The 23,024-nt window shown below is 26.5% G+C and overlaps 1 protein-coding gene across 3 annotated transcripts in view; it reads left to right on the top strand.

Moving 5' to 3' along the window:
- LOC135931008 (spartin-like) overlaps positions 1 to 22,533 on the top strand; it is a 37,161-nt gene extending 14,628 nt beyond the window's left edge. The window contains exons 1-9 of one of the 3 annotated variants that reach the window (XM_065467853.1): positions 365 to 557; positions 5,668 to 5,880; positions 7,120 to 7,375; positions 15,204 to 15,581; positions 15,784 to 15,978; positions 17,384 to 17,539; positions 18,010 to 18,100; positions 21,156 to 21,301; positions 21,838 to 22,529. In XM_065467853.1, the coding sequence (XP_065323925.1) occupies positions 543 to 557; positions 5,668 to 5,880; positions 7,120 to 7,375; positions 15,204 to 15,581; positions 15,784 to 15,978; positions 17,384 to 17,539; positions 18,010 to 18,100; positions 21,156 to 21,301; positions 21,838 to 21,968 (1,581 nt within the window). In that variant the 5' untranslated portion in view covers positions 365 to 542 and the 3' untranslated portion in view covers positions 21,969 to 22,529. Of the gene's footprint in view, positions 1 to 364; positions 558 to 3,806; positions 3,953 to 5,667; positions 5,881 to 7,119; positions 7,376 to 15,203; positions 15,582 to 15,783; positions 15,979 to 17,383; positions 17,540 to 18,009; positions 18,101 to 21,155; positions 21,302 to 21,837 lie in introns of those variants that run through there. The other 2 variants (XM_065467852.1, XM_065467851.1) reach the window with 2 other exon arrangements.
- Positions 22,534 to 23,024: the final 491 nt, after the last annotated feature.

The raw sequence follows: 23,024 nt of genomic DNA, 5'->3' as shown, positions 1-23,024 counted from the left end.
AGATGCTTTATCGCGAAATCTAATAGAGAAAAATAATGATAGAATAACAAGCGAAAATAAAACAGTGAATTATATAAGAAATCTTACTTATGACACATTAACTCTAACTAGAAAAGAACTTAGAGATGAAATCGCAAAAGATCTAATTAAGAAGAGTAAAAATATTAATAAATGATACAAATATACAAAATCAAGCACCAGAATTACAAGCTTTTAGAACAAGAATAGATGAAATAGAAAATGATATTACGAGACATTATATATGGTGGGAACAATTAGATAAAGATGTCGAAAAAGTTAACAGCTGTAGTGGATGTCAAAAACAATGCAGAAATATACCAGGGGGAAATATACCAGGGGTTGCCGTATATCAGCGGAATCCTCCATCACAATCCTGGGAAAAGGAAGAAGAAAAAAACGTACAAAACCGTACTAAAACATACCGACCAACTACAAATAAGAGAAGAACCAGTTGAACCCAAATCAATAAAAACAAATGACGCTATAAAGTTAGGAGATGAAAAAAGAGTAGAAATAAATAGATGAACTTGAACTTGGTAAACAAAAAGATTGATAGAAGATCTTAACTTGGTGGGAAATAAGATATTATTATATCTTAATATCTTATATATTTTAAAAGGTTATAATTTGAATATTATATTTGTAATAGAATATTATAACTTTCCTACATTAAATATTATATTATCGAGGTTAATCAAATTGCATATTATTAGAATTTAAATTTGATATTTATATAAAAGTATATATATACAAAAGAATTACAAATAAAATTCATTATTGTTTTTAAACTTTAATCTATATAATAATATATACATGAATTTTTTTAGAAAATACATTTTATTTTACCCCAATAACCAAAATCTATTCTGGCGTCCTCTATAATTAATATATTTATTCCAAAAATTATAAAAGCTAAATAAAATTTAAATTCTTATTTTCTCTATTATAAATTTCATCTTTTTAAACCCCCTTTATAATCTTTTATATTCCTAAATTATAAAAACTAAATAATTTAAATTCTTATTTTCTCTATTAATATTTTTATTTATATATATATATATTGGTAATAAACTTATATCGGTTTCATCGTTTCAATTAGGCCTTCTCTTTTTTACCGGAAATACAACGACATGAAGATATTTGAGAGCTACAAAATGATATATAATTTGTTAATTTATATCAAAAATTTTGAGTAATTAGAGATTTATTAAAAGAGGAAAAGGCTCCCGAACTTTAAGGTTCATAACTCTGGATATATTGAGAAATAAAATTCTGATTTGTATAAAATATAAAATCTATTTAACCTTTATGCCAAGGTTTCATATTTTAAAAATGGTCGTCCGAAAATCACGTTATTTCAGTCGATTTGCCACTCTTTATTCAATCGACTTTTTAATATTTTGTGATAAGAAATCTTTTAAATAGTTCACCTTTTTAATCAACACCATTAAATGAAAATGGGAATGGGATAATTAAGTCAGGTATTTTTTTCTTTTTAAAATTTTATTTCCAGAATAATAATGAATGATGCAATATATTATATTTTTTATAATTAAGAAATGATTGATATTTGTTTATCATTATATAAAAATAATAATACAAAACTAATATACCTACCCTTAGCAAGCCAATAGCATACGCACACAAAATATATAATACACAGTTTCACAAAAAATAATATACAAAATGGACTTATAAAAAAAACACTTAAATGCAAAATTTTTGAGAGTAAGCGTTATAAAAAAATATTTTGTCCAAAAGGGGCCTATAAAATATTTATATAAATGTAAAAATGTTGGAAAAGAACTACATCCTAAATCACAAAAAATTACTCCTTTAATAATAAGTTTTCCAATATGTTCTCGTTTTAGTGTCTGACTGAAAGTGTCTGATAATATCATTCTGGGCATATTTATTTATAGACGCTCTTACCATGTCAAAGGACTTTTTCTCTTGTATACCTAATCTCTTGAATATTTATATCATTTGTCTCTTATGAAACTTATACAATCCCATCTTACCAATTTGAATTCTTGAATTGGTCTAGTTATAAATGTCTTACCATCTTAATTCAACAATATAAGATTTTCATCAAATGTTGGATATGTAACTGAGGATCTATATAACAATTTTACGCCGGTACGGTACAATCTCCTACAAGATGATGAGGTGACCGTCATCGAAGTATGAGGTTTAGGCATATTTTTTTTATTTATTTATCCGTATCACATTAGGAAAAATTTACGAAGACATTTTTGGGATATAAATAATCTGTTTGTAAAATTCGCCACATTTATTACTGGTAAAACATTTTTTTGGGATGAAACATGCTATGCCCACCTCAATGAATATTAGAGATCTTTGTGGTCACCAACAAGTTACACAAGAGTCAAAAATATGGATATTTAAGAGAATCGATTTGGTATACAAGCGCAACAGTCCTTTGACATTGCAACAACGTCCATATATGGGTATACCCGGACTAGGGCTGTACCTATATTGAATATCGAATCGGCACCGATATTTAGCGTTTTCCAAAAATATCGGATCGGGCCGATACCTGTAAAAAACCTATCCGATCTTTTTACTTTTCTTTTTTTTTGTTATTTTATGTTATGTATATTTATTTTACATAATTATAATATTTTTTTAATTATAGTCTTAATTGTGGAAATAAAAAAAATTAAATGCATAATTCGATTTTTTGCATAAAAAATATTGATTTCTTAATTACATTTGGTTCAAAGGGGGGTGATGAAAAATCAGTATAAATATCGGATCGGGTTTGAACCAATATACGAAAACATCGGACTGGATCGGTGTAAAATATGTGGATCGGCACAGTCTTATTATTATCAGTCAATTTCCGTCAGACAATCAACGAGAACGTTTGGAAGACTTATAGGAGTAATTTTCTTGTGTGATTTGTTTTTATATAATATATATTTTACAATATTTTAGTAGGAGTACCTCTCAATCTTTTAATTTACCAAGAGATATTAACATATTTTACATTTTCAGTATTTTATTTAACTGATACTTTTCTCCCTTTAGCGATTCTTGGGTAAATTTTTTAGCTTTAGTGATTAGTTTATTAAGATGACGGTTTAGTAGGTTTAAAAAAACATTTTTGACTTCATTTTAATTATGATTCTAATTTTATTTTTTCCTTAATTTATTTCATATAATATAATTTTTATATTTAAAAAAATATATACCTGTTAACACCAACCAATGCCATGGCTTCATTCATCTATGAGTTATAAAAAACTTGATTATTTTGCATCCAATCATCCGTTTTATTCCTCAATCCAATCTTATTTAAAACATGCCTCTTATTTTATTTTCCTTAACTTCTTTCATAATTTATCGATTCTGGTTGTACTCCAAAAAAAAATTGATTAGGTTTATACGAAAAAAAGGAGTGAGAAAAGATTGAAAGAAAGACAAGGATAAGAGAAGAAAATTGCCGAAAGAAGTAATTTAAGCGAAAAGTGGGATAGATTTGTTGTTCTTATCGATTTTTTTTAAAAAAAACCTAATTATATATAAGATTTATTGGCAGAAATATATATTTTTTTAAAAAAACCGCTTAATAACACCTAAGCGTGTGCCAGAAATTATCGATATTGATTATTTATATTTATCAATATAATGATTCCGCAATTTTTTTGTGTAACCTCTTTTTGTAAAAATTAAATTGTTGACGGTAAATTTTAGCGGTAACAAAATTTGATCACAAATTGAATATTGGTGAATTTTTTTTAAAATCCTTAAGCTATTAAATAAATAAATATTATATATATATACACCACTACTTTTCGAAATCGAAAAGTGAAAAAAATAAAAATATTATCATTCGCAAGATCCCTGAATTTCTTTTACTTATTCGATAATGGGAAGCTACCTGAGTGCTACAAATTCTCAAGAAGTTAACACATTTATTATTTTTTTTATAAAAAAAAATAAATTTGGTTTTGAATTATCTTCTATATATATAATCACCTTAATCAAGAAATGAACGTTTTCGTATAATCTTAATGTTAATTTTCATTTTTCCTATCATCTTAATGTTAATTTTTATTTTTTCTATCAACTTTCCTATTTTAATGTTAAATAAATCGATGGAGATTATATATCTCTAATGTTAAATTTTAAGAAAAATTTTTTGTACATCACGGGATTCGAAAGAAAATTTTTTGACATCACGGGATTCGAACCCATGACTTAACGTTTTAAAGGCAAACGTTCTTCCCACTCAGCCACCTTCTATATTTTATTTTGCTGTGGGTTTATTTATCGCTCGGCTGAAAATGTCGCTCGGCTAGGAAATATCGATCGGCTAACCACACTATAAATCATTTTATTAGTAAATATCGCTCGGCTGAGAAATGTCGCTCGGTTAACCACATAATAAATCATTTATTACTAAATATCGCTCGGCTGAAAAATGTTGCTCGGCTAACCACTAGTGTTGTTAAAAAGTCGAGTCGTAGTCGTAAAAAACGGCTCCGCAAGCCGATTAAGGAGCCGAATCACTTAGTCGGCTCACTTAGTCGACTCGCTGGGTCTGCTCAATTTTTTTGTTTTTTTATAAAATCTGGTAAATTGCTAAATTTTGGGTAACTTATTAATGTGAATAAAATTATAATAAGAATATTCATGTCGTAATTAAAAATAATTCAGGACCCGATTCGGCCTCAGGGATTATATACCTAATTTTTATAACACAAAAATGTAAAAATATAATTTATATTGTAAAGATGTTAAATTAAAATTTCAGTGAAGATGTACCATAGATAAGTGACAATTGTCATAATCGTTGTTTTTTTAAAGTTTTTCGAATTTTTTTAAAGCAAGTGGGCTAAAATAAGCATTGCTAACATGTTTAAATAAAATTTTAGTGATAAGTGACAATTGTCATAATCGTTGTTTTTAAAGTTTTATCTTATTTGATAAATTATTTATTTCTTCTTTTTGTTCTTTTTAATTTAAGAATAATGCTGTTATACTATAATATTATACTTAGTTCATGAAGTTAATTGTTACTAGAGTAAAATTGCATGATTTTGGCTTTCGATAATTATTCCATAATTTGACAAAAATTTTGATTCCCAATCTAATTACTAATAACTAATATGTGTTAGAAAACGCTTTTATAAACTGGGTAAAAATCTTGGTCCAAGCGGTGCCCAAATAAGATAGATTCTACTATATATTATTAAAATCACCAGGTGTTTTACATCAAGATTTCAATAAAATATTGTTTATAAAAATATTATTATTAAATCGATTAAAGTTTAAAAAACGATAATGAATTTTATTTGTAATTCTTTTGGTATATATACATTTATATAATTATCCAATTTAACTTCTAATAATATGCAATTTAATTAACCTCGATAATATAATATTAAATATCGGAAAGTTATAATATAATATACAAATAACCTCCTTTTAAAATATATAACGTGACCTTTTAAAATATATCTTAACCTTTACAATAATAAATATTCAGATGTAACAATTATGATATAACGTGACCTTTTAAAATATATCCTAACCTTTACAATAATAAATATTCAGATGTAACAATTATGATAAGAATTTACACCAATTTAAAAAAAATTATCGCCACGATCATAGAAAAATGACCAATCCGATCAAGCCAGTTCTAGTGAGGATTACTATGACCACGAAGGCAAAAAGATTCCTAAAATTGTCCATAAATCCAAGACAATTGGTTTGCCCAATGCCCAATTACTACTGAACATTGAAGACGGAGCCCAGCTCTTCTTCATAGACTCAGAAAATAACGTTAGCTCCCCCGGTGAAACTTGTGGATTACAGATTTTTAAGGTTTAAACTATATTATATACTTTGATTACCAATTGGACGCTGAGGAAATTAAAAGTTACTTATATAGGAGATCTTAGAATCATGATTGTAAGCTGGAGTCCATTTCAGGTTGACTAAGGTAAAAGCAATATGGCAATAATATTTTTAACCATTCTCATATTAAAATTATAAATAAGAAATTTTCAAAAATATTATTGTTTCATGATTTTTTAATGTTCCGTAAATTGAACATTGGGAAGAGTAGGCTTTAAATAATTTTTAGCATTTTGAATGAAGCGAATTCGCTTATCACGTTTTTGCACATATAAGTTGTATTTTATTTGCACAATTTACATCGACTTACATGATTGGTCGGCGGCATATGACTTGATTCTACTTTTCTTTAAGAACCAATCGGTCATTTTGATGTACCAGGTCTGTAGTTTAGATGGCGCATTTCTAATCAAAGATCGCACAATATATATAGGAATTGAAGGCAATACATATTATAACATGAAGAAATGTGTATTCTCCAAGCAGCTACTACTGCTAAATTAACTGTGTAAAAAAATGTAAATATCTAAAATCTTTTTGAATATCTTAATTTTTTTGACTAGCACATAATTTTGTTTGGTTTATCCAAAGTTAATATGATTTCATCTAAAAACATACCAAACAATTCTCTAGGTGATTTTGAATCTAAATTAGGGAAGGAATAATTGAATGTAAATGGTTCTTTTGAAATCACGGTAAAGAATATATTAAAGGAAATGGTTAGCTATCACATTTTTTTCTCCATTTTATAAATATTCCTTCATTTTTATGAAAGTATATTAATTTTTGTATTCCAACTATTCATCTCAACTTCTGCAACATCCTTCTATTTTGACGAAATATCTTGATCCTTTCTTGCTTCATCTGTGACGCCTCCTATATTATTTGGTGGTAATATAGAAATTTGGGATTAATTTTCTAATAATGCTATCTAACCCGAGGAGGGAGGGGGGTGGAATTACTTTATAATTTCTAAGGGTACCTTTAACCTTCTAGTCAATATGGGTAAATATTCTTTTTTTATTTAAATTTTCATATATTGTTTTTGTTACATCCACACTTCCCTAAATTTCACAGAACGAGAAGATTAACTCAAGATGTATTTTATTCATAAACTAAATGTATTACTATTTGAAAAAGGCATATCTTTACTAGCCAGTCTTATGGCCAGTTAATTTAATTTGGTTTTTTTTATACTTTCATCAGATCGACGAGAAAAACAACAACGTGGTCAATGACATTTCTCAGGTGCCGGAAGTAAACCTGCACGATACCCCAGTGGAGGGAGATGACATAACAGCTAAAACTAAAATTGAACCAGCCGTTAGAAGGACAGGTACGGTTCCGCCCACTGTCCTTCATATAGGATCTTGGATTTATCCCCTCTTCCCTGGCCAATCACCCGTACTCAAGGATTTAATAGGAGCTTACATGTTCCCAGATCTAACGGATACCTCTGGAAGTTTCTTTTTTTTTTGAAAATATGATTATTATTAGGGTTGATATTTTCTTTTAGTTTCGTTTTCTCTCTCTAGTTTTATTACTTTTATATTTATATATTCATATATAAAACATCAAAAAATTAAATTTACAAACTTTCTAAACTTTAATATAAATAAATAAATAATCTATTTTAAATATAAAATAATAACATGTATAAACATAATTCCAGAAAATTTTAAAAATTTAACATACAATTTCATTAAAATTTAAAAATTTATGAAAGTTGTGAAACTTTGTAAATTTTTTTAAAATAGGTTAGGACACAGTCTTAACAAATTTTTATGCATCTTGACATTACTTTTGTTCCCTTTTTATTAAGATGTTGGATTTATTTTGTTTTTAAATTGACCAATTGATTTTTATTTAACATTAAGTTAATATTAATTCAGAAATATATCAATTATATGATAATATCTATCTAGCCTAAAATGATATTTTAGTAATCTGAGGTAATTAGAAAGAACTGAAAATAATAATTCAGAATATATAAAAACATATAAATAAAATAATTTTACTATCACTTTATTACATAATTATAAAATAATAAGACATTAAATTTAAAAGGCAAAGGGTTAAAGGTAAATAAAAATTAAGAAATATAATATTCACAAAATCGCAATTATATATCTTTTCTTTAATAATCATTTACATAGTCTGTAATCTTAAATATGTAATAATTCTTCTAATTTGAATAATACATTTTTCGTTTTCATCTAAATATTACAGCAGATATATTTTTATTTTTTATACTATTTTTGTATTATATAAATGTGAATTATTATTTTGTTCAAATTTAATTAATTTTTTTGTCTAATAATAAATTATTTGTTTAATTGACGTGTGATTTTTGTAATTTTTATGTCACCAATGTGTTTAATCAAAAGAAGATTTTCTCCGAGACTCGTCATGAAAACCGCATAGCTCTGCCACAGAATTGAGTAAATTCCTAGTTATTTTAACTTGTGAAGACCGAAAATAATCTTTTTCCGATCTATGGCTGCAGTTTGTACCGTAACAACAATCACAGCATCTTAATTCGCCAGTGTTTCTACTGGGTTAACGCCATAGTTTGGGAGCGAGACTCACTTAATTTTGTAGCAGAGGCTACTTGGATTACGGCAGAGGTCGCGGCGATCACCTTTCTATTGTACATATTGACGAAATCCAAATCTAGAAAAAACAATCAATAATTCAAATTTTACAAAATACAAAATTCACCTTATGAATATTTTTTTTTTTTTTTTTTTTTAGCTTTTAAACGTAAAATATTTAAAAAAAACAATTGGTCAATTCAATATCGAAAATAGAAAAGAACAAAAATTTAGTATTAATCCTGACAATTTAATCAAGTTGATTATCTTTCCTCTTAGATTTATAATTCTAGATTTCAAGTAAATTTAAATTAAGGTTTCTAGGAATTACCAATGAAATATAAATGCGAATTATATATTTTAGTATGTTTAATATTATAGAAGCTAATTTTTGTATTTAATTTCTAAAAACATCATTTATTTATTGTACACTAACGTTCTCCTTTCATCATTTATGAAATATTGAAGCAATCTTTCTACTTAATCCTGATATTCGTTGTGTTGAGACAATATTTACCCTAGCCTTTATTTAAAACGGTTCAGTTTGGTTACGGTTCAGTTGTAAAAAGTTATAATGGTGGTTACGGTTCGTAATTTTTTTTATAAAATTTCGGTTCGGTTCAGCTAATTGTAAAGTTTTATAAAGGTTCATTACGGTTTGAAAATTTTTTTAAAATTATTTTTATTGAAACAACACCATCGTATAATGATTTTAATTATGTATATTTATTATTAAAATTTTCGCCACCACTTAGGTTAATATATTGTTTAACACAATTAATTATACTTGTTTTTTAGGTACATCATTATTAAATTAAGCTTTTTTTAGAGCCTTCGATACTTATAATTAGGGCTGGGAACCAATATTAAAAACCCAATATAAACAAAATATTGTATTGGTATTGGTATTGGGTCTAAAATATTGGTATTGGTTTAAACAATATTTTCTATTTCTTGTATTGGTATTGCTATTGGTATTGCTATTGGTATTGGTTTATATTGGTATATATTGGTTTATATTGGTATTGGTTTAAATCAAATTACTAATTAAAAGAATAGAAATAGTGATTATAAAACTCTTAATTTCTAGTTTTAAATAAACATGGAAAAAAAAATCATGAAGCATTACCATAAAAACAGGGCTAAGAACCAACTCCCAAAATTTTACTAAATCCAAATTCTTTTTTTAAACTAATATATTTTTGAAATCAACAAACCAATCAAATAATAAACGTATATTTTGAAACTTTTTATTTAGCACAAAGAATATAGCAAAATGAATACACTAAAAATGTAACATAATTGTCTATTTATATAAAATATAGTGCAAAACATTGTATTATAAAGAAAAAAATTTATGTATTTAAGAAGAATCCTTCATGCGCATCCAACTTTTTAAGCACAGGCAAGCTTGGATAGTATGCTCATCTAGTGAACAACGTTGATCTGTTATAAGATACCTTCCTTCTGAAAAAGCCCTTTCAGAGCTAGATGAAGAAGCTGGAATTGCAAGATAATCTCTGGCAATTTTTGATAATATTGGATATCTATTTTTATTAAATTTCCACCAGTCTAATGGATTTGTATCATTACAAATTGTGGCTTCATCCACATATTTGCTTATTTCTAAGTTATTATTGTTGTGACTAGGTTTAACCTGATATATTTTGTCAAAAAATAATTTTTTGTTATTTTGTGTTTCATTTGTAGGTTCCGCTGAATTGTAATAATTTATTTTATAAATATTATATTCATTGGTTAGACATCCAATAAGAGTTTCTATACTATTATGCTTTAATAAGTGACTTGATAGTTTAAACCTTGGGTCAATCATTGTTGAAATAATATATAGGTGTTTATTAAAATTATAGTATTTATTAAGTTTTGTCAAGGCAGCTAATGAAGCTGTCTTTAAAATAGCATTAGGATTATTATTATAACTCTCAACGTGCTCAAAAATACTGGAATATAAAGGAATGATTGTTGAAACTGATGGAGTATTAGCACATGAGGCCATCTCTGTAGCAAAATTAAATGGTTCTAAAAATTCTCGGTATATTTTAATATTATTCCAAGCTAAGGCACTAATATAATATTCTTCATTAGTATTTTGTTGATGATTGGTATATTGTGAGATAAGGTTTGAGAAATATAGCCCTTTCGAGCATTTGGTACGTTGAATTACAACGTGTTGGTATATCCAAAATAGGGTGAGGAAATTTTAAATTTTGATTTTTTTCAAGATATATTTTTTCAAGTTTATTAAATTTAGATATAGAAAGTTTAAAATTTTTTTAAAAATTTCTTATTTTTTTTAAAGTTGGATTTAGAGGTTCCAATGCAGCCATGATAGACAAATGGATAATATGGCAAAAACATTTGCACACATTATCAAAATTGTCTTTTAGTTTTAAAATTTTAAAAATGCTAAATTATTACTAGCATTATCTAATGTAATACAAAAAAAAATCAATTTCAAATTTTACTTTTAATACAGAATTAAAAATATTATAAATATTAATAGTATTATGTGCTGATTTAAAAGGAATAAAATCGAATAAATGATTAATTAATTTAAAATCATTATCAATATAATGAATGGTTATGCCCATAAAGGGTATTTTATTTGGAGAGGATCAAATGTCCATTGTTAAAGAAAATTTAGAAGTAATTTTAGAAAGTACAGATTTTAAATTGATAAAAGAACTATGATAATGTTTCATAATTTCTTTTTTAAGTGTTTTTCTAGAAATTAATGTTAATGAGGGGTTGCAAAAGCTATTAAATTTTTAAATGACTCATTTTCAACCATTGAAAAGGCTAAATTATTTTGAATAAAAAAGTCCATAATTAAATTATTTAAATTAGCTTTATTATTTACATTATTAATTAAAAATGATTTTATGGTGTTAATTTTTTTACTGCCATTATTTATTTGTTCACATTTCTTATATAAAGTTGGGTGGATGGATTTAAGATGTGTCCATAATCCTGAGGTTCCAAAATTGGGAATAGAAAATATTTTTTTACATTTTTTACAAATAGCCTTTTTTTTGTTATCACAACTAGTATAAAATTCCCAGATTTTTGCTGTATTTCGTATTTTATTAGATATCGTTGATTCTTCTTGTTCATTATCGCTATTATTATTAGTATCAACATCATTATCTATATTTATTAACTCGATTTGGTTTTCATTCATTATAATATCCTAAATGAATAAATAGATAAAATTGATAGATATCATATAGAAAACTTACTTCCATAATAAAAAAAAACTATAATTATAAATAACACCAATATTGATATCACAGGAATATTTGGAAGAAATAACAGATGTAATATGTTTATGAATGAAAGTAAAAAAATATACCACGATATAATTATCCACGATAAAACCAAATAATTTTATGTATTTATCTATTTTAAATTATTAATTTTGGTATTGGTATTAAAATTGTATTTAAACAATATTTCAAAACCAATATATTTAGGTAATTGGTATTGGTATTGGTTGTAAAAACAATACCAATATTTAATTATATATTGGTTTATATTGGTATTGGTATTGTAAACCAATATTATATTGGTATTGGTCCCACCCCCTACTTATAATATATATATTTTATTTATTTAGTAATTTTACATATTTTTAAAATAGATAAAATTGATTTATTTTTATTTTAAGTATATATGAATAATATATAAAAAAGTATATAAGAATTATAACTCATTTTTAAATATATTATTCTAACGTATAAGTAATATATTTCTAATATAAGTGGATTCATATTTGTTCATTGTGACGATAACACAAATTTTAGCCCCGAAATGACCCTTCTTATGTTGTGAGAACATCAAGTACTATAAGTGCAAATTATATAATTCTGGATATTCAAATTTTTTTGATACCCATGATGTATTTAAGATTAATTAGATAGATGCAACTAATGCAAAATTAGTTATTTAAATATTTTGCATACTAAAATTTGGAAAATAGTTATATGGTTCTAATTCTATTAAAAATAAATACAAAAAAAATGAAGTCAAAACAGACAAATATTATAAAATTATGATATTGATAAACTAATTAGAATTCATCATTAATTTGCAAAGCCACATCATATAAGATGTTATTGGTTTAATAATTACAATCATGGATGTGAACCCTTTAACAAAAAAAGGGTCCGGGTTCGGGTACAGGAATAAAATTTGAAAGGACCCGGGTTCGGGTCCGGGTTCAGGCACATAAAAATAATGACTCAAATAATTCATTTATTATTATACTCCGATATATATTCATAATTTACAAATGAAAAATGAAAAAATAAAATAATTTATATTTTAAATGTTTTATTCTCGCACAATCATAATATCCTAAATATCATCCTTAAGATTTCCACGTAAAGTAGACAATATATATTTCAAAGATGAAAATTCACGTTCTACCCTTACCTAAAATAGATAGTTATCTTTATAAAATTATTGTACTTGTGTCACCGGTACAGCCATGAAGATTCTAGATAAGATATATAATTCTGGATATATTGAAGAATTTTCTTCCCAGAATTTTAAAATATTTATATCCTTATTTATTCTCTTAACTTCTGAGAAATTTACTATTAAAGATACAATAGGCATTTTTTGATCTTCCTTTCTATCTAATGATAATTTGATTTTTTTTTCTCTTTCTAAAAGTAAAATTTCAAGATCATCAATGTTGCTATCATTATTATTATTATCACTACAACTAATAGGTATTGTCGTAGTCTCCAGTATATTGTAAATAATGGAGTTTTGCTTATGCCATAAATCCTTAAGATGGTCTTTAGCCATTTGTTTTTGCTAAATACTCAATAAAACTTGATATCGAGGGTCTAAATATATAGAAGCGTATACAACACTATTTTGCAAATATTGTTGCTCTCGAATTTTCATGTTTTCTAATATTTCGTATAAAGTAAATTTTTCTAAATCTAATCGGCATCTAATCCATATGCCACAAAAATCAAATAAACATAATTGTTCTGATTGTAATCTTAGTATTGTTATTTTTAAAGGAACATCTACACTAGTAAGGTCCTTTATTTGGCACCAATCATCTTCCGACAAAATGACCTCACATGCACCTATAATAAAATCATTACAGATATATTTCAAACTTAATAATCGTTCTAGCATCATACAAATTGAGGACCAACGTGTTGTACATTATCATTTAAATTAAAATATTATTACTTGTACTACAAAATAATTCACTTTCAAAATAATCAACGTATTTCTATAACATAGCATATTAATAAATTTACATAATAAAATATTATCACATTGGAAAATTATATATCAATCTCTAAATAAAATGGAAATCCAGAAAGAAAATTGAAAGAAAAACACGAAGATAAAATAAATGATTCCACAAAAATAGTTAAAAAAATTTTTTATTTTTAAAAATTTGTATGACACCTAGAACCCTTGGACCCTCGACTTTTGAAAAGGGTTCGGGTTCAGCCAAAATACGAGGGTCCGGGTTCGAGTTCACATCCCTGTTTACAATCCCTCATGTCATACCTAAAAAATAATATAAAAAACAGATTTGAACAATTTGCAAACTTGCATTTCATAACAACACAAAATCTATTTCTCATAATAAAGGCTAAACTACGAATGCTAATATACTCTTATGCCAATCTATAAATTATCAAATTAAAATTTTATAAATTTGGTCATTTTGAAATTTATATGGGAATAATGACTCTTCTATCAAACTACTCATGGGTAGTGGTGATATATTTAAATTAAATAAATACATCAAAAACTACAAATTGGTTGGTTAGTTAGATATTTTGTATACTAAAATAGAAAAAATAGGAATGCTCTAATACTATATGAAGCAGTTAAAAGATTGTGGTTCAATTTAAGTCATAGTGAAGAAAATTAATACATACTTCTTATGGATATTAAACAAATATTTTGATCATTTAATGATTATAAATAACGACGCAGATATGGTAAAATATGTAATCACAAGGAAAAAAATGTTAAATTATTTATTTTATTTTGGTTTAAATTGGTTCAACCCGGTTTAAATTTTTTTAAAGGTTTTTTTTACTTCTTCAAAAAATTATTATATCGGTTCGGTTACGGTTTAGATATTTATATGTGTTTATAATGGTTTAACGGTTCGTTACGGTTCACTCTGGGTCCCAGGTTTAATATCAGCCTGCGCCTATGCCAGAGGTAGTGGCAGATACCTAAAAATTATAATTTACCCTTAGAAATAAAATGTTTGCATTCATTTTACGAATCTATAAAAAAATTATCTATAAAATTTTCAAACCGATAAAGAAAGAAAAAAATGTTTTTGATTTCTTTTTTTACTTTTTAAATTTTTTTGTAAATTTCTCAATTATATTAATTAAAATTATAAATGGTATAAAAAATTATAATTATGAATTTTATCTGCCTTTTTTTAAAAAATTTAAAACACCAAATATAATAATAAATAAATATTTTTGGCATAAACCTAAAAGGGTTATTGATGCTTCTCTGTTTTATATATATTGTAATATGCAGATAATAGCTAATTTTTTATAATTGTGCCTCATTTCAACTTCTCCAATTTTATATCTCGTTAATCATTCCTAAAACTATTCTTTATTCAGCCTCATACATTATTATAAAATTCTCCGCTTTTAGAATCCTTTGTCGGCTTGGTTCTTTCTTCCACCATAGACCAGAGCTTACGGCAAGAGTTTGAGACCACCCTGAGTCAACTGGCCCTTTTTAAAAAAATGGACCCGGAGGAGTACTTGAGGGAAAGATCACCAACAGGCCGCGATGATTCCAATCTCGGGGATTTGGTTGTGCCTAAAAAGGAAACCCAGTACGGACCGATAATCAGATCTGAAAAGCCTATTGTTGAAATCGGTCGGGGTAGAGTCGGTCCTAGTGATTACGGCGGAAAAGCGAGCGAGATCAGCGATAGATATGGAAAACCGGTAGATATTGGGATCGGGGCTCAAACCACCCAGACAGGGGACTTGGGTGACAAGATTTGCAAGAACATAGTTTACGGTTTCATAATAATTTAACTAGTTAATATAATATAAGAAAACTTGTTTTTTAATCATTTTTATATTTTTTGAAAACCCCTGAAATTTTACCTTCTTTTTAAAATTTATCATAAGTGACTTTTATTAAATTCAATTTTCTCTTATAAATATTTCCTTTATATAGAGTCCATCCTCATTTTAATATACATTTAAAAAAACGGTAGGCACTGAATGGGTCGCTTTAAACGTGCAATACATCACTGGTAAAGCCGACGAATTTATCCGCACAAATTCTAAAAAAATCCAAGACAAGCTGGAACCCACGGCCGAGCCAATGGAGATAGGCTCAGTCTATAGGAGCACTGCCTACATTGCTCGCAAGACCACGAAATTGGCCCTGAGAGTCACTCAGTATTCTGGTAAATTATATAAACCTTGAATTCTTTTTTACACTTTGAAGGAGAAGGAATAGAATTTTTCATAATTGGCCCACCGTCCAGGCGAGCTATAACATTATCAATAGAATATAGGTCCAACACATGGTTCCGAAAAAATCCTTTATTTCTGATTACAGACACGAAAAAAATTATTTTAGAAAAAATCAGGAAGTGGGAATATTTATATTTATCAGAGTTGGAGCCAGACTCTGGTTCGTAGCCACGTCGAATTTAAGAACCAAAACTAGGATTAAGATTTTAAAATTTTAGGAACTAGAACCTGGTGCGTTAAACGGCTTGATTTGCGCCGATTTTTTTGAAACGGCTAACTCAAGCCTAAGCCTCGAAATTTCGCTAATAAATGTCCAAACTTTTGTGTAATCTATGATTAACAAAATAAATCTTCAGGCTTGCATAGTATTTTTATGGCTGTTAGCCAATTATAAAAATCGGCTTAATTTGATCTGTTAAACAACACTACTCGAACCAGAAAAAAATAAGAATTAAAACAGAATTTTTTTTAGTCCAGGTTTTAAACACTGATATTTATTTATTTTATGATATTTAATAAATAGAATTTAAAAAAAGGTACAAGCATAATTAAATTAGAGTTGTTGATAAATATATAGATAATTGAATAAATATTTTGAGTTTGAGATTATGTTGCATGGTTCAATTTATACAAATTTGGGCTTGACCTAGATCTGGCAAATATTTTACTACCAGGCTTTTGATAAAGGGCCAAAAAATGATTTCCCAGGCCTAATAGGTGATTTAAATCGCGAATTACATCACTACAATTTTAATGGAGATCGATCACTCCCCATTATCCCGTCCCTTGACATATTTATTTTTATATTAATTTAATATTTTCGAATTATGTATTGTATAATATTAAAAAGATAATTCATATTATGACACTACTATTTTTTGCTTTGGTATATTTTGAATAAAATATACCTTTAAAAATCTTCTCGAAAGAAAAATAATTGAGATTTTAAAATGATATTTAAAAATTTTGATTGACTTTTTTGAACTCAATATTCTTACCCATCTTGGAACGGATTCACATGATTTTATTTAACCCAAACCGAACATGGCCAAAATATTTTGCAAGATCAAAGCCCTGGAAATTCTTCACCAGATTGACGGCTATCATATTGCTCATATTTCTCTTTATTTTATTTTACCCAATAATTATACATTTGATATTCAATATTTTCCTACCCCATATTATTTTCGAATTTATTTAGGCTAGATAAAAAAAATTAAAATATATTTAGGCTAAACAAAAAAAATTAAAAATATATTTATAAATCGAAATTCAATCTCTATTCGATATTTGATTTACATATCCATAATTTGAAATACTATTTATATGAAATAGTTAAGAAGTTTGGTAACATAACGGTCAGCATGGCGAAATTTTTGGCCCCGTACATTAGAAAGTCTACTGTTTTGATACCCCAATCCTTAGTTCCCCGAGAGAAAGCTGATCACGCAATTGATCAAATGCTAGACATCGCTGAACAGTCCATCATAGGTCTCTCAAATACACGTATTTTATTCAATAAAATTTTTTTTGAATATACAATGTGTAAACTAATATTACAATATTGAGAATTTTTTTATTTGATGGTTGTTATCGATTTTTCTTTATTAGACTTCTTATAAATTGATGAAATATTATAGATTCTCATAAAATTAAATTAACTTGCTTTCAGTCAATATTATTTTATTGGTTAGCTTCGCGATTTGATGTGAATTATTAAAAATCTAGAAATTTTATAAAAATGAATTTGCGTTTCACTAAAAATTTTTTAAATGTGGATATCTAGAATTTTTTAAAACTCAATGGCGAGATGTTTAGCCCCCCCCCTTCAACTACTATATATTATTTTTAAAGTGACTACGTTTACGAATTTACGAAAATAGTTTATCATCTTATGCATTTTTTTCTTTCATTCATTTAACTTATACAATATTCTTGGCCCCTTTCCCATCTAAATCAAGGTATAAGTACGGTATTTTTGAGCCTGGAAATGGCCGGAACAGCCTTAGCTTCTAGTTTAGCAGACGAAACGGTACGCATTGTGCAATACAAGTTTGTTGACATTAATTTAAAATAATATAAAAATAATCAGTACAAGAATATTTTATTAATGTAGTTAAAGTTAAATAATTAATTACAAATGGAGATATAAATTTCCCGGGAAAATTGTTTCAGGGGAAATTTCTCTGGGAAAATTAGGGAAATAACGAATAATTAAAAAATAACCACAAAATACACCAAACATTTTAATTTTTTTTTATTGAATAACTTTATTAAATTTGGTGAACTAAGGGAAAATAAAATAATTAAACAATACTCTTTCTGACGAGGCACTGGTATCGAAAAACATCTTATTACCCTTGACAAAGAGGTTGATTTGTATACAATCCTTACAACTATAGGAGTGGTTTGGTATGGAAGCTCTTCCATATGCCAGTTCCTTTATTGAAACCTTGTTTTGAACGATATTCTGCTAAATTTTTCCAAATATCGCTAATTTAGCCTGAAATAATATTTATTAAATTTAAAGCTACTGTTAATTTGCGGTCTGTTAATTTCACACCATAATATCTAGGAGATTTGTTGCATAATGATTCTCGGTAACAAAATTTCTTTTGTTTATTAATATGCATTTTAACACTTTTCAAATCATTTTCATTAAAAATAAAAGTTGTTGAATTGAGTGTATCTTGTATCCGATTCTACAATTATAATTTTGTTATAAATAATTCCAAAAATGTCAGTACAGACTCTAATTTATCTCAGTATCCTTCTTTGTACAATATAATATGCCTTCTTTGTTTGTCTATAAATAAACTTGAAATTGCAATTTCTTGCAAATCCTTATTTTTCACAATACTTTGCAACATTATAACAAAACATCCCTATCTTGTCGGACTTGGAATTTTTAAGAAAGATTTATATCCTTTCAATATTTGCCTTTTTTTAAAAGCCAATAAAATACCATTAAATTTTATATATTTAATTATTTGTTTGGTTTTTTTGATGATCTTTTCAATAAAACTTATTTGGCATATATCTTTAATAAGCATATTTAAGCCATGTGCGGCACATTCAAAGCATTCAATATAATTGTATTTTGCCTTAACAAGACTCCAGGCCTTTTTCATATGCCATTATCAGTTACTAGTTAGATAAATTTTTTACTACCAATTTTTCAATTACCTTGATTGGCTCAGATGCGATATAATCACCAGTGTGAGCACTAGATCCTGTGTCTATGGATTTAAAGAAAATGGGTTCTGGAGTCATAATTAGTGTTGTTAAACGGCTCGTTTTGAGCCGATTTTTAAAAACGGCTAACTCAATATTTCATACAGAAAAATATTACGAAGTCTCAAGATTTTGCTCCTAGAAGGAACAAAGGTCTAGACATATATTATCGAAATCTCGAAGCTTAGGCAAGAGTTCCATTTAACAACATTAGTCATAATCATGAAATTAATGATGGACTCTCTACGAATGTTTGTCTAACCATCGCTAATGAGAGTAAAATCTTTAAGTATCGAATTTGTTGATAATATTCGTAACTTTATTATATTCAAAATCTAATAATGTTTTACTAATTGTATATCTAGATGGAATCTTATAGGTTGGGTGCATTAATTTTAAAAAAATTGGTAAAATATTTATTTTCAATAAATTAAAAGGGCAATTTGACATAAAAATAGCTAATGCCAAAGCACTGTCAAGTTGTGCTTGATTTTGTTCAGTTACAGTGTCAAAATTTTTTTTAATTTTAGATGTACCTGATACATTATTAAAATTATTGGTATTTTCTTTAAAAGTATTTATAATGGTTTTATTTATGTTTCTTTATATTATTAGAATTACTGGAACCTGGTATACATACTACAATATCTTCTTCAATAGAATTATTATTATCAACTTCATTAAATTGTAAACTGTTAATATACCTTTGACATTTTTTGATATGCTGAGACATCTTTGTTGAATTTGGGAAATTATATGTCAATTGACAATATTTATGCCCTTTTTTGTTATTAGCTGTATCTTTAATAAAATGTTTCCAGATGTTGGTAGTTTTTCGAGGCATCTATAAATATTGCAATCATATTAATTTAAATTAAACATCAATAAATTATTATACCAGTTATATAGTATGATTAAAATATAATGATTCTTATATATCAAATCTAAATATATCATTAATTTTATAATATATCATATTAATTATATGTATGAGAATATAATGTTTAACATTTTACCCCTGTTTTTGTACTTTTAAAATTATAAATTTGAAGAGTTGCACTCAATTGTCACTAATAAAAAAAATTAAATTTAAAGACTCACGAGAAAAATAAAAATTATTTTAAAATTTAGATATATAAATTAAATTATAAATCATAATTTTTGCAATAAAATATTTTGGGAAATTTCCCGAAAAGATCGAATATATTAGTTGCATTATAATTACTTAATTTTTTTTCAAAGATGTTGTTAGTCATACATGACTTACTACATTAAACAAAAATAGTTTTGAGAAAAAAAAATAATCAAATTTTATTGTAGCTATCTAATATTTATCATATAGGAACAACAGATTATGGATCCTCTTTTAAAATGTTACAATCAACTCAAATCGCAGTGTTTAGTTCCTCGAATCTTAATAATAACCCCCCCCCCCTCCATGTTTTTTAAAAAACTTATTTTTAATTTTTTTAGAATTGTTTACTTATATTAAATATCATTTTAATTTTTTTTATTATGTTATTTTAATATAGATTTATATATCTTGCTATTTACACGAATGTGTCAAGTTTTTTTAAGGAAATCGGAGTTTAAATAAAAAATGGTTAGAGGTCTTAGTATTTTCTAAACCATGTGGTTCTGGTTCCAAACTCTGTTAAAGTAATCAAAAGAAAATTAAATAATTAATAAACTAAAATAAATCGAACAATATTTGTTAGTACTTGTTCGTAAAAATTTTAAAATGGGTTCTGACTATATATTTTTAAAGAGGATGCTGGTTTTTGTTCCTAAATTTGTCGCGTTTACAAGAGTTCCAAGTTTTTATTGCAAAAAACACTCTGAAAAGAGTATTATAATATGTATTATAACACAGATTTGGACATAAGGCCGGTAGCCTTACCCAAGACGCCCTGGTTGCAGCTACAAACATGGCCAAAGTTGGATATAACCTTAACAGTTTTGGTCCTAAAGCTATTATGTTTAATACGGCTCGGAAATCCGGTGTCGCTTTTGTCGAAGGTAAAAAGCATTTTGCACAATGCCATATATTTATTTTACATTACATTCTATTTTTACTATGGTAGGGGGGAAAGGATATTATGATTAAATTTATTTTCTTGTTTGTTTCTTAAATTCTTAATTATTCAGAATTGAATATGAATTTGGTATTTATCAGGCAGATTTTTTTGTTTGTTCATTCCTTGCTCAATCATTATATGATAAAACACTTGTAATTCTTTTCATAGATTGCAACCGTACTCATCTGGCGTTTTCCATCTTCCCTGTACCCTTTATTATTGTTATGTTTTAGATTATCAATTAAAAATATAGTTTTGTTTTAACATATAAATTGCTTTTATAAAATTAATTGTTTATATTATTATCTTATTTTTTACTTTTTATATTAAAATTGATTGTTTTATATATATTTAGTGGATTTAATAAAATATTAGTATTTTTGTCATAATTATTTATTAAAATTTTTCAATTGTCCCCCATCCCCCTCAACCCTCTTTTTAATATTTGCGTGTATTAATAAATATTTTTTGACCTAGGAATACGTGGATCAGATCATCTAGTTCAGGAACGCATTGAGAAGGAAAGGGCTATACGAGATCATTTTGAAAAGCAAAAGGAGGCCAGAGATCGTAGAAATTTGGTCGATGGGATCAAATATAATAATTGATCATTTGAGATGGGACATGATAGGAATAGGCAATATATGATGCTTAATTTCTAGGACGTTTCTGGCTAAAGTATCACGTCATTAAAGGAATAAAAAATCGAGGGGAAAATATATGTAATTTTAAATTGTTTTGTTTGTTATTTATATAATGACCACCTTATTATTTTATTTATAAATGGGATTTATTAAAAACTTAATCTCATGATGCAATTTTTTTAATTTCTATACACTATTTTACTATAATATATTAGTTTATATATAATAATTTGTATATAACATAAAAATAATATAAAGAGTATAATCGTTAACAATCAATACATTTAATTTAATTTCAATAACTAGTATTATTATGTAACGTTGATTTTTTAATTTTTTTTAAGCTCAACCGAATTTGGCATACTCATATTTAAATACTAATCATTATAATTTTAACAAAATTTTTATGTTATACTTATATTATTATTGTTTTATCACGCAAATATTATTGAACCTTATATAATTAGTTAAAAATATTTATTTAAATTATTTTATTCTTACAATACTACGCATTATAATCTGTATCAATCTTATTGTACAAAATATTGTTAACACCTGAAAAGATAATATATATTTAAAGTTGTTTTTGCTCATAGGACTTTTTTACAAATAAAAATTTAAATTGTTATAATATTTTTTTTAATATTTAGTAGAACATATTATAATATATAGTAGTGGTCTGCACTAAGCGGGGGTTTGACCCAAACACCCGCGCTCATTGTTTTTAAAATAATCACCCGTCCTCCCATTTATCCAAAAATTCTGTTTAACCCCCCCCCCCCCCCCCATCTACTCGCCCAATGTTTAAATTGCCTAACTCTAGTATATATATATCCCAGCCCTACATTAAGATATTTGCACAGCAATTTTTACCAGTAATTAAAAAATACCCATTCAATTTTTGGAATCCGAACCACGGTCTTTCCACCGGACCATTTCTTAGTGATTACATATTATGGATAAATTAAGTTTAATTAAATATTTGTTGAATGGAAAACTCTTGCATTTTATATACACTAA

Source organism: Gordionus sp. m RMFG-2023, chromosome 1, assembly GCF_954871325.1.
Source record: "Gordionus sp. m RMFG-2023 chromosome 1, tfGorSpeb1-WG-v2, whole genome shotgun sequence".
In the NCBI taxonomy this organism is placed as follows: Eukaryota; Metazoa; Nematomorpha; class Gordioida; order Chordodea; family Parachordodidae; genus Gordionus; species Gordionus sp. m RMFG-2023.
Note: the sequence above shows the minus strand (reverse complement) of the source record. Positions and strands in the feature narration are given on the sequence as shown.